This window comes from Drosophila rhopaloa, unplaced genomic scaffold, assembly GCF_018152115.1.
Source record: "Drosophila rhopaloa isolate 14029-0021.01 unplaced genomic scaffold, ASM1815211v1 contig_115, whole genome shotgun sequence".
Taxonomy (NCBI): domain Eukaryota; kingdom Metazoa; phylum Arthropoda; class Insecta; order Diptera; family Drosophilidae; genus Drosophila; species Drosophila rhopaloa.
In genome coordinates, this window is record NW_025334990.1 from 11,673,884 (window position 1) to 11,687,346 (window position 13,463).

At 40.8% G+C, this 13,463-nt stretch overlaps 1 protein-coding gene across 10 annotated transcripts in view; it reads left to right on the forward strand.

Annotated features, from left to right (window-relative positions):
- LOC108041603 (transcription factor collier) overlaps positions 1 to 13,463 on the forward strand; it is a 28,618-nt gene that overhangs the window by 8,015 nt on the left and 7,140 nt on the right. For all 10 annotated transcript variants that reach the window (XM_017119565.2, XM_017119564.2, XM_017119559.2 and 7 more), the window contains exons 4-5: positions 4,535 to 4,608; positions 6,238 to 6,306. In XM_017119565.2, coding sequence (XP_016975054.1) covers positions 4,535 to 4,608; positions 6,238 to 6,306 — 143 coding nt within the window. The remainder of the gene's footprint in view (positions 1 to 4,534; positions 4,609 to 6,237; positions 6,307 to 13,463) is intronic.

The following is a 13,463-nucleotide window of genomic DNA, read 5'->3' on the forward strand; positions in this document are numbered from 1 at the left end:
GCGGGGATAAGCGAGTGTTATCTAAGTGGGTGGGGGGGTTGGAAATTGGAGAACTGGTAACTGTGGCAGGCCGAAGGCGATTAAGTCGGAATTGTCTCAGCCGAGGAACTCAAGCGAAGGCAATTGTAAATGGCAGGAAGGCAGGACGATTGTCAACTGGCGTCCACGTGGCAAAATCTCGGGGACAACCCTTGCATCAGCAACCCCTTTTTGGCGAGTGCAGCAAATCATGGTCATAATCATAATTACATTCGATCAGATAACGGCGGAAAACAGTTCGAACCGGGAGGCGTCGCAATTGCAATTTGAGCTAACGATGGAACCACGGAAAATCGCCTCATTTCGGCGATCATATTTCATTTTCATCAGCGGCCGTGGTGCTACGGGTCCGGCATAAAACAATAGGGAAAATCCTTTTCCCCGTTTTTGTGTTTTGCCAAAATTGCGCTTATCGCGATTAATACGCACAAATACACGCACAAAAGCGCAGCGAAATTCTAAACCGAATAAGAGATGGAGATAGGGTGAGAGGGAGGGGGGTAACTGGCGATTAATGCACTAAGATAACTGAGACATATAGTGGTGGCAAATCCAGACGAACAAATGACAAGGATCCGCCAACCGGTTACCCGTTACGAACAAACCGCTAACGGTTAAAAAAAGGAAATGGAGCAACATTAAATACCCCATAGCAATCACACTCATACACACACACACTCTTGTCTGCGCGTGTTAATTAAGCGATAAAATTAATTTGTATGTCAACACTTAAAAAGCCGAGAGAGAGAATCATTTTCGATTATTAACAAATTGTGCGAGCACGCTTAATGGCAAATTGTTATTGTTGTTGTTGTCGTTGGCGCCGCCGGCCGCTCAATAAATTCAACAGATTGCGCGAAATCTCCACATTTGCATGTGCTGTCTGTCCGTCTCGCTCGCTCTTCCCCCCATTATAGGCTCCCCACACTAGCTCTCCCTTTCGCACGCAATGCGATTAAAAATGCTTTCACGGCAAGTGCATTTCTGCGGTCGAAAGAGATGGGTATAGTGTTATAAAAGAGAGAGATAGAGGGCGAGAGGTGAAAGCAGGCGCAAAAAATGATATCGCCCTCATTATGCGAAATGTGTAATGCATGCGGATTCCCCTTTGAAATTCTTGCGGGTCCCTTGGGGCACCTTCGGTTTTAAAAAGGTGTGCAAGATGATGCACTATGGATGTTATTTGGGTGAAAACAATCTTAACTTTTAATATCTGTGTTGGATGAAATTTGTAACATTTTTTTAAACCTATATAGGAAATATCTTAACATACTCCTTTATTTTCATTCAGGAATTGTAGTTTTTTACATTATTTTTTCTCTTTGAAAATTCATAACAAAGGCTTGAAAGGCAACATTTTATGTCTTATATTTGTATGCAGAAATGTTCAAATTAAAGTCATTGCTTTAATTTCGGTTTTTTTCACGTTACTGGCAATAAAAATAAATAATATTTTAATAATGACAACATAGTCAATAAATAATTCATAACATTTCAATTACCGAAATCAAACAAAGAAATGTATAGGAATATTTTTTTAGGAAGTGCATATTTCAAAATGTTTATATTTGTATTTTTTCAAGATGTTGGCATTACATTGTTATCCCGTGTCCCTAAAAATATGCAAATATCAGAAAAGGGACCCAAAAAAAAGGTTTCTCCCCCTTTTCCCTCAGCAAAATGCACAAACGTAAAAAGTAAAAATACGAACAGAGGATGCACGAGTCCTTGCAACGGTAACCTTTATTTTGTTGTCCTTTCTTCTTCCTGGGCAATTTATGCGTTGTCCTGATAAATGAAGCTTTAATAAATTAAGAGCAACCCTCTATAGGTTTTTATTCGGTTATTTTTGTTTTATTGTTTGGCCTTTCACAAACATTTTTTTGCAGTCCGCTCTTTTGTACGCGATAATTTATCTTGTTTGGCGAGATTTTTATTTGGCACGTTAAATATGCAGCATGCAGCATGCAACATGCAGCATTCAAGTGCGTGAATAATGCAGCGAACGTCGATTCATTTTATTCCAAAAGCGATAATAACAATTTGCAAAAATGCTACAAAAAAATTGACTCTTCGGTGGAGTTTGATGGAAAATCGTTTAAAATTTAAAAGCCGAGGCTCATCCTGTTTGCAACACCCCCCTTTCCACCATCCAATGTGGAGTCCTTTTTCTGCCTGTCCTGTCATCACTTCATCACTCGCTTTTTTGCACATTTTTTCTTGCTGTTTTGTTGTCCTGCTCCTGACTCCTGTTCTTTGTCCTGTTGATAAATCGTAGTTTAAACGCTTTTACTCCAGTTTTAGTGGCTTTCGTTTAGTTTGCCGTTTTTTTATTAGATGAGCCATTTAGCCTCTGATTTCCGAGCTCCCAAACTCCTGACTTTCGGCCACAAAAACACGGAGAACGAGATACAAACTAATTGTTTGTTTTTGCATCCCACCGCAAGGATGATGGATGATGATCCCTGTTTTTACCCGCTTTAGGCAAGTGGTTTATTTTTTTAGCTGGGAGAACTTAGTTTCGCTTAGTTGGTTTAACTATTTGAATTTATTTGTGAGTGAAATTTATGGAGAATTAATGTGAGATTTATTAATATTTGTTTTAAGAAAAAGAAATTTTTAAGAAAGAGTATTTGGCAAGCTAGAAAAGTTAGTCAAAAACATTAATAATTTTCGTTCAATGGATTTCAAAATTTATTGATGTTATTGACTTATAATGCTGCTCTTCTGATTTCTGATACAGCCTTTTCCTTTTATTTGTCCACTTTTATGTCAAACTATATTTATCATGTTCTCTTTTTCCAAAATCGAAAATAAACAGGTGACAATTACAAGTTGTCGCATAAAAAATCTAAGCAAACTTTATGTCCTATGCCGGAAAACATTGAAAATCCATTACCCCGGACTGGGATAAAAAGGACTCACCATCCTTGTCCGGCCTATAATTAGCTGCACTCCGTCCGGGACAAGTTCGAGCAGTAATTCCGGCTATCCCACACATATTGGACATTGAGCTGGGCCATCGAGAGCTGTCTGATCCTTTACAGGTTTCGCCAGGAGTAAGGGGAATTATTAACCTGACAAACGGGATAATAAGGGATGATCATAATTTTACATGTGCCCAGCTAATGCCAAAAACAGCAGGGGGCGGTGATATATACATATACAGAGGGTGGGATTCTGGAGGACTGCTGCTGGTTGCATTAAAATTAATTTCTGATTATCTATCTGGTTGGGCACAGCTTCTGGACTCATCATCCGAGGATACAGTTTCACTGCCAGGAGAGGAAACAAATGCACATATGCCGGTGACGTCAGAGGAACCACTCGTCCTTGACGGCAAGTGGCGGGATTCCTATTGCTTCTTTTTTTTGTTTTTACTTTTTGGTGGATGAACACGGCTCAGGTTTTTGGCTTCCTCACTCGGTTATTGTTATTACTTTTGCGTGTATCTCCGTCAGTTGATGAATGATCCTCTCACCCCCCGTGGAAGTGCGTCCTTCACCCTTCGCATATGCCGTGTTTTTGCCAACTAATTCGCTGGATGAGTGTTGGATTACGGTCAGAGGGCGGGGGGCGGGGCAACAGGACACCCGCTTTAATCATTTTTAAATTAGAGAACTATGCGCCTTTTTTGTATGCCATCCCCTTGTTTATCTATTTGGTTGGAACTTCGAGAGGCTTGAGGAAATTGCAGCAGATTGTCTAACGCTGCACTTGCGGTTTCTGTTTCTTCCACATGGCACAATTCTATGGAACGTTTTACCACCCCCTCGGAAAAACGCCTCACTTCACTTCACTTCACTGCCACCACACGAAAACAAACACACAGTTCGAGTGGCGTTTTCACTGGGCAAACACAAATACTAGACTCGCACAAAACGCCCCTTAGATGCCCATACCGCTCGAATATTATTTATGCAGAGGTAAAAATTGTGGACATTGTCAATATTTGCATTGTGTCCCATATGTCGATTTGCCGGGCCGAGTTTTCGGGGCTCTGTAATTAGCATTTATGTGTGTTTGTCTTAGCCCAAAACGATAGTTGATAGGGGGTCAAGTAAGCAGGGAGGGGTTTCAAGTCTGGTGTCGATAGCACAGGGTTAATAACGGGGTCATGTGGCGTTTACTCAGGTGGTAATGGAGGTACGTAAATCAATGAGATTAAGATCTTTGAGGTTTTGCCAAAACTATGAAATTATTCTTTAGGTTTAGTTCGATTTTGCTTTACTTTAAGGCATACATACAAGTATTTCCACTAAATCATTGTTTGACAGTTTTTAAATTATTTATTAAGTAGTTCCAAATTAGTAAAACTCAACATATGTCAGAAAATACCTAATAAAAATTAAAATGACTTAAATATAAGACTAATATTAATATTATTTGTATTATTATTGCCATCATAAGCAACCTTGCTTAAATAGATAACTATATATATCTTCTTTAACACTTGGATTTGTACTTTATTCCCAATTATGATTTCCAATTTCAGGCCATCATATATGAGGGCCAGGACAAGAATCCCGAAATGTGTCGAGTACTTTTAACGCACGAGGTGATGTGCAGGTGAGTGCTTATTACTACTATCTCCATTTATTACCCTTCTTATAATGCAATCCACACCTTTTTGCTACTGATTTGCGAATCGAAATCTCAAGTCTCGCGGGCATTCGGAAACCGAATCCCTGGAGCTTCTTTAACTTTCTTTTTTTTTCTACCCACCCTTTTTCATAGCCACTCAAATTATAGAGACCTGAGTTCTCATTTGTTTTGCCTGTTTTTTCCGTGATTTTCCCTGTGTTTTCTTACGATTTTCTTACGCTTTTCCCCAAGCTTCGTGGGCTGCTTTAATTTTGTTGATTTTTAAGCTCCGTCCGGCAGAACGGAGAGTGTCCTTCGTTTTATTTTCACGCTCAAACGCACGCGAGCTGAAACGTATAAATGGTTGACTACCGAGCCGCCTCATTGCCACCCAGTCACCACCCACTAACACCCACCACCACCCACCGCCCCATGGGCTGCTGTTCACCCTTCTAGCAGCTTTCTGACAGTTGAAGGTTGCGTAGAAAATAAAAACGGCAGAGAAAAAAAATGCTGAAAGAAAGCCAAACAACAAAAAAATTACACAGCTTTAGCCGGTGAACCCCCGTCCACCCCCCCGCAGGCCTCCACCCCTGCTTGAAATCCATGTTGTTGTTGCTGGCCGGCCATCTTTTATTATTTCGGATTGGCACCCAGTTTTTATGTTTGCGTAGCATTATCAAAAACAAGGGGACAACGCACACAAGCACACATTCTGAATCTCACACTTACACGGGGGTTGCAGACTCCCCCATTAGAAAGAGAGAGAGAGGGGGAAAGAGACAGCGACAGCGGGAAAGAGAGGCAGGACGAGGACGAGAACGACGACGTCTTCTTTATCGTTTTGGCTTTGCGCCCATTTCAGTCATCCATGTTTATGTTATATGCCCAGCAAAGACCCAAAAGCCAAAAGCCGGGTCCAAGCCAAAAATACCACCCCCAGTTGACCCTCATCCACGCAATCCGCCCACACAACCCACCACCCCCTACCCCCCTTTTATTCTTTTTTTTTTTTTTTTTTCATCTAGCCCAGGGGCTGTGCAGTCGAAGAATTACGCAGCCATTGAACTCGATATAGATATATGAGTGCGTACATAGATGCAGATAGGGGATAAGTGCAGAGCAATGACAAATGTCTGACCCCGAAAAATAGGCACACATCTAACGTACTTTTCAAAGAAAAACAGTAGCTTAAAGTAAAGTAAAAATTGGGTGTTAAAGGCAAAGGAAAATAAGCTTTAAGAGTATTCATTTTAATATTTAGGTGGAATTGAAAGAATACTAGTTGAAGAAAACTCCAGGATTACAATATGCCTTAGGACTGATTTTATATGTAGAATTGGAAAAAACCATTTAGGGAGTTTATCTTAAATCTGATCTTCCGTTTTAAATATAAGAATATAAAATGTATTATTTTATTAATGTTGGTAAACGTTGTAAATGTTATTTCTCAAATTTTTTTATTTAACTATTTTTGAGAGTCTTCAAAAATTATGAAATTTATATTTACAAAAATCAAGTATACGCCCCTTTGTACCCCACAAATTATATATTATTAAGATTAAAGCTAATTAACATTAAAGTTATATTAAAATGAAACTATTTATCTTTCAGCCGCTGCTGTGATAAGAAGAGCTGTGGTAACCGCAACGAGACGCCATCGGACCCCGTCATTATTGATCGGTAAGTAGTCATAGTTCATTCTCCTCTTCCACTGCCACTGTCACATCCACATCCACATACCCGTATCCCTGTCCAGGACCTCGTCCTGTTGCTCCGCCACACAAAAGATGACATTTTAAGCTGCTTTTCATCATCGTCGCTGGCTTTTTATTTTGTCAGCCTGTTCTGCGGCTTGTGTATGCGTATCGTTGATTTATTGGCATTATTATCAACTGCAATATAAAACACGATGCGGCAGACATGCAAAGAGCTCGAAAGGGGGATCCTTTATGGCATGGAAGGAGCTGAAATGAAACAGAAGCTGCAGTTGGGAGGCAGCGACTCCCCCTCGAGAGGCAAACAAAAATTCATCAAAATGGCAGTGGCAAATTCTATTTTCATAAATTGTAAATTGAGACGAGTTCGCGGCAATCCGACACGCCCTCGATGTCCTTTTTGCCGTCTATAAGGCCACTTTCCGGAATCCCAATACCCAAACCACAGCGTCGCCTGTCGCGTGTCAGTCGAATTATGTTAATTGTGTGCACATCCTTGCGGCCGCCACGCCCCCTTTGTCCTTCTGCCTGGAGTGTGGCCTCCCTAATTGGCTTCGGAAATATTATTTGAGTGCAGGAAATTAGAGAAAACCAAAAATGCAAAACAAATTGTTATGAGAACATGCGGGTAACGAATTTAGGAAAGTGGTGTGAAAGGGATTAAAAATAAGCATAAAAAAAACCCTTCTTATATAGTATATATTCAGATTTAAGAATAATTAATGTTTTTTGATAAATATATAATATTTTAGGGGGAAACACATAAATAGGAAGTGTTTTGAAGTCTCTTAAAAATGTCTAACAGTAAGTCATTCCGAAATACACCAGTGATTTCTAAGGCTCCTCACTACATTTAAAGTGAAAGTATAAAACTTTGTCTTACAAAAATAAATTAAATCGTTAATATAATATATGAAAAAGTTTGTTTTGAAAATTTAGTTTTTGTTTATTGAAACTACTTAAAAATGATTTATTTTTCTGTGTGTAGGTGCAGAGTAATCAAACGAACATTTACTTGAAAACCCTATAGAATCCACCTCCACCGAATCAAGCATTTTATTCAAACCTTTCTTGGGCATCTGCAGCTGCAATCGCCGCCAAACTCATTGAGTTGTTAAACAATTTTGTAGTCCCCAGGCCCCATTAAATTGAGGCACACCTTATGCAGATGATAATCAGTGCTCTGTGTGATTCCCCGTAAACCAGATCGCGGACCTCCGGCGAAGGGTGTCCCCAAGTATTTGCCTATGTGGACTCCATCTCCATCTCCATTCCGATACTGACTCCGATTCCAGCTGCAATGGCCATTTGTAGGACTGCCCACAAAGGTGTTCCGCGAACTGAGATCTCCTTTCGCTCCGCTTAATGATTCTATTATTAAAGTGGGCAGCCAAAGTGTCTGCGACCGGTTGGCAGGCAGCCCGACTCACAATCAGGCCATAATTGGTGTCATAATTAAATTTAATTGATTGCCTCTCCTGGCTCCCCCACCTCAGCTTGCAAATTAGGAAATGGCCGGGGCAAATCGAGGCTGAAGTGGCAAAAAAAAAAACGAAGCCAGTTCTTGCCACACAGCCACTGATTCGCAGCAGATTCGTAGATGCTGACAAAAAACACGATCTCGGCGAGATCACAGATCGCGCGCTGCACATTTATGATCTTGTTAAAATTGCTCTGCGTGCTGTTGCTCCAGAATGTCATCCGTTGGAATAACAGTTACACTTCACCGATCTCCACCTGGTGATACTACTCCAATATCGCAACGACTCCTACTCCTGGTCCCCATATCGGTGGCATCTCTTTTTCTGCCCCACGTGCCCGGGCGCGACACTTTGCGCTTGATATTTACGATTATTAATTCATTTCTCCTCTATTTATTTGCCTTGTTAGCCGGGCTGGCAAGCCTCAAGCTCACACATTGAATTGGTTAATCCTGTCTAGAGATGGTAGCGTGCCTGGAGAAATATTACTTTAAAGTTAAAGGATTCTGTGTTACCATTTATGTTTGTTTGGGACTTACATCTACCTGTATATTTTTACTTAAATAAAAGTATTTACAGGTCTTTTTCCAGATTATATTTTTGATGTATAAACAAATACTTTTCTATCGCTCTTTATACAAACTTATTGACTTTATTTATTGACGAGCAACAGTTCTTAACATTTACAAAAATCTTAGAAAAATCACCCAATGAAACATATTAGTTACTTTTATTAAATTATAATTCTTATTAATTATTTCAAATTAGAAAATTCCCTTTTGGCAAGCAACAGAATTGATAAAGTGTAAATCTTCTTAAGTTCAAGCTTTATTTTTATCAGTCCTTTAAAACCATAAAATGGTCAACTGGACATATATTTCTATTGAGCTATCGTGACACGCTCACACCTGTGATCCCTGCCAGCTCCCTGCGCATGTCGCATTTGTCAGGCGGGCTGTAACTTTTGTCGGCATTGCATTCCATTCGTGCGACTCGGGCGCATATCAATCACCAGCTGAAAACACTCCCAGCTACCAGCTACCAGCTACCGAGTACCAGCTTCCATCTCCAATCAGCTTAAAAGGCGGCATGGATCAGTCGGTGGCCAACGGGCCCATCCAGCCCAGTCCGCCCCCTTTGCGGCGACCGCTCATTGATATGCCAGTAGATCATGCCGCCGGCGGGAAGACAAAGACCCCGGGATAATCTATCTGTTCGCAACTAAATTTCGCCGTGCCAGAGGAGGAGAGTTGAGCAGCGCTAAAGCGCTAACTTGCCCGGGGGTCCAACGCATTTTGCCACTCAGCAGACCCAGCCGCATATATGCCCCTTTCCATAACCCCTCGACGAATCCGACGATCCGGCGAAACTTTGTCAGCGGCGCGCAACAATTGGAACTGATTGAAAATTCCGAATCGGGGATCCAGGGGACACCACCGACTTGCATTTCCAAGTGGCTGACGAAAGCCAAAAACTGATACGATATGACAACAGCAACAGCACAACAACACCAGTCTGGACCCAGAGCAACCAGCACTAACCAACGACCGACTACCAGGTATCTATCTCTTTTGCCCAGATACTGACGTTCGGACGTGTGCCGTGAGAGCTGCAACAACAGTAGCCACTATCCACTGACCACTGGTCACTGGCCACTAGCCACATTCGCCGGCGATCTGCACATGTTTTATTGATGAATTTCTGTTATTCATGCAACCGATCTGCAGTTGGCCACAAGAGGAGGCTTTGGAGATGCCGAAATTGTGCACACAATGAGCTGGCGCACAGTGAGTTGAGGGATGGCTAAACTAGATCGAAAAATAGTAGGAGCAAATTTAAAGGAAATTTCAATATATTTGTTTCCTTGTTTTCTTACTACTGATGAGGATTTGAAATGGTTATTTACCTACACAACTACTCCTTGATCTTTATGATAAACAAATTGTGGTTACCAGAGAAAACATCCACATTGTAGAGATCATTAGGGCATTTTTAAAAAAGAAAAAAATTTTTAACTTAAAATTTCAGCTTATGTAGTTTGCCTATTAACAAATGATTGATTCGATTTCCAAGACATATTCACCTTCTTCAAAAGGTAATTTTCCAAGTGTGACACCTTTTGCTTCTCAGATTGCTATGCTTGTTCCACTGTGGAATAGATCGGTGGGATTTGCAATTACCTGGGGCAGGTGATGAGGGCTTAGTCGCAGTCTCAGTCGCGGTTCGAGTGGTGCTCTCTCTTTCTGGGGCCTTTTTTATTTATGATTTGCGAGGACACTGGACACTGGGCACTGGGCACTCGCATTGTCTCCGGATCGATTGCCACGCATTTTGTCCCTGCCTTTTTCCCAGTTTGTTGGCATGCACTTCGTGTGTGTTCCATAATTAAGTGAATTTAAAGCTCACTTCAGCGGTGGTCGTTGTTCTCGTTGTTATTGTTGTTGTTGTTGTCGTTGTTGTCCTGGTTGTTGGCGAGGTATTCGTGTTGTTGGTTCTGCGACATGTTCCACGTTTTTGTCACACATTTCCACCGATCTTGAGTGGTTTTTATTTGATTTATTTCGTGTATTTCTCTTTGTGCTCCATTTGTTGGATATCATTTTTTGATTCACATCTGGCGTATGCGTAATGATGTGAATTATACTGACAACCATGCAATTGCCATCGTTATCGGCAATAGTCATTAAAAACGCTATCGCGTGACCAGCGCGAAGCGCGTTCGACTTTTTAATTTGGGTAAATTGTGGGGCAATCAAAAAAGAGTGTCCACCACCAGCACAACCCCTCAAAACACCCAAAGCGCTGTAACACAAAAACTGAAATCCAAAAAGAACCCAAAAGAAACTAAACTCGTAGTGTGGGTAAAAAGCTCTCAGGCGAACAATCGAAAATTTGCCACTCTTGCATTTATCTACGTCATTGGCATTTTCTTCGCTTTATTTCAATTTTCTATATTTGCCAGCGTTTTGTCCACCGCAGCAGCGCCAAATAAACTAAGTGCCAACTCCCGGCCAACTACCCTCGAAATGCCCCGCCCCTTTTGGCCAGCAACAAATAGAATTGACATTTTGTGGTGTCCAATATGCAGAAACATGGGGCGAAGAGTTGAACAGACGCGGTCAAAACAAGGGACTAGAGAGTATCCATTTAAATAATCTAAAAGATTTTTTGAAAACTAAAAAATTAATTAATGAAATATATGTATAACCATAATCATTATAATCGTGAAGTAAATATAAACTTTAGCTGAAATAAAATGACAAACTAATAAACTTAATCATTTTCTTGAATATTAATAACTAATATTAAAATCATACAACTAAAATAAACAATACCAGAAATATTGAATATACATAGTCGATATTGTATAATCTCAGTCAAACAATATTCTTGGGACTGCTATATTCTCAACCTCGACTGTGCTGCGTGAGGTGAGCCAATGTTTTGGGCCATTCATTGCATGCCTTGATAATCGCACTCGCGCTAAAAATGATGACAAAACTGCTGCTAGTTGTTGGCTACAGTTTTTAATTTTCTAAATGCATTCCAGCCACCTGGCCGTGCTGGATGTCGTGTCCTGTGGCCAGGAGAAGGAGATGGAGATGGTGAGGTGGTTATTCAGGGGGAAAAGCAGAAAGTCCTTGCTGCCTGCTCAAATATTTAAAGCGTCGCAAATACAAAATGTGAAAAAAGAGACGATTTTGACGGCATTTGCGGTCAGCAATCGACAGTCCGCCCATGAAATATTGGGCAGACATTCCATGCAGACAGCCGTAGAGTGGGAGACCATAACAGTTAATTATCGATAAAGATATGGACAGCAACGCATATTTCTGCCTTTTTATCGCAGCCATTTCTCCCCTAAAAAACACAAAATACAACCATATACTCATCCATTTCGGATATAATTTTCATAGACTCTTGACGATTATCTTTGAAGTGCAAAGCAATTGAGTTTGAGTTTGAATTGGAATTTGAGGTGCGCGAAGTGCATTTGATTTGCACCTCGTAAATCATTGGATTCGGAGATGTGGCAAAACGGAAACGGGAAATTTTGAATTGAATTTTTGCATTTCAAAGAACTCTGGGATCGGCACATTTGCATATTTGTAGTAGACTGTCTGTTGAAATTGAATTATTAATGCAAATTTCCAGCGCTTTGCACTTTTCGCTCACTTTAAATTGGCACTCGCATTTTTGGCAGGCTGAATTTAGGTTTGCTCCTGGGAAATGCAGTTTATTAAATCATAAATAGGTGAATTTAAATTCTAGCATTGCCATTGAAATACTAGAAAGTCGTAACAATGAAATGTTTCTGCGTTTTCAGTGTTCAAATATAACATATCTTTCAAGCGAATGATATTTCTAAACGGAATTTAAAATTGTTAATATACCTTTTATAATTTAAATGTCCTTTTTGGAAACTATCACTGTCTGTCCCTGAGTTAATTCAAAATTTCATCCACATGTTGATAACTCAATTAACCCTTTTGAATAGCTGAATCTATTCCCTGAGGTTAACCCAATGAATTAAGCAAACCCGTCTAATGTGCATAATTAAAGTAGCCCTCATGACACCGGGCTCATATGGATTTAAAATGCACGGTTCCAAACTATACGAGTATCCACATTGTCTTTGTCTCGGCTCATCATCTTGGGATAAACTCATCTATTAGTTGGTGTTTGTCTGTGCGATTCTGTTAGCCATTTCCTTGGCCATTTACCCCTGTTGCATAATTAATGGTATTAAAAGCGTTAACTGACAGTCAACACACTCCGGCACACACATATGTACATACATGGGTATATGCGGAAATAGTTGGCATAATTCGGGCATTTCAATGAGGTCGATAATTTGATGGTTCAGCGGAGAGCAAGGGATAAGGTCACACACGTACACACTCGCGTCGTCGTCTTCGTCTCAGATACATTTGTATCTTTTTGTGGCCATTCTATCTGCGTCTGATGCCAGCTACTTTTATCGTTGTCTGATATCTAACCTCGCTGTGCGTGTGTGTACAAAAATAATCAGTTTAGAGATGAAGAAATCCCAAGAACAACAAGCCGCCAGCTTCCCCCATTCGCAAGGTATTTCCCCGGTCCCAACGGCATGACTTTCGGTCCCAAAGCAACCCCAAAAATATACATATACTTCGGTGTATGTATAGAAAAACACAAAACAAACGCGAAATGTAATGAACTCGGTGCTGTGAAAAGCTCACTCACATTTGTAAGATCCACTCAAAAGTATCTTCACTCACTTTCGCTCTCTGTGTTTTTCGGCGAGTGAAAGCCTCGCCACGCACCAAGTGAAAGTGTTTTCAACAAGTTCTCTTCCGGCCAGAAAGGATAAACGTATCCTGCCGTCTTCACCCCCTTGCGAAAGTCTATTGCAGTACAAAGGAGCCCAAAGGAAGATGTGAAGAAAAAAGCTATGAACTTCAGATGTGGCAGGGGGTGGTTGGGTGGATAAGAATCCTTGGGCCGTTGGGCTGCCAAGCGTGGAGCGTTAAGCCGAGAAAGAGCATAAATAAATAAAGCCCGAGCAACAATAGAAGCCAAAATGGTGACTTCATCCTTGTCGACGGCCATGTTTTCGTGCCTTTCCATTCGCTTTGTATTGTATTTTCGGTGGAGAAAA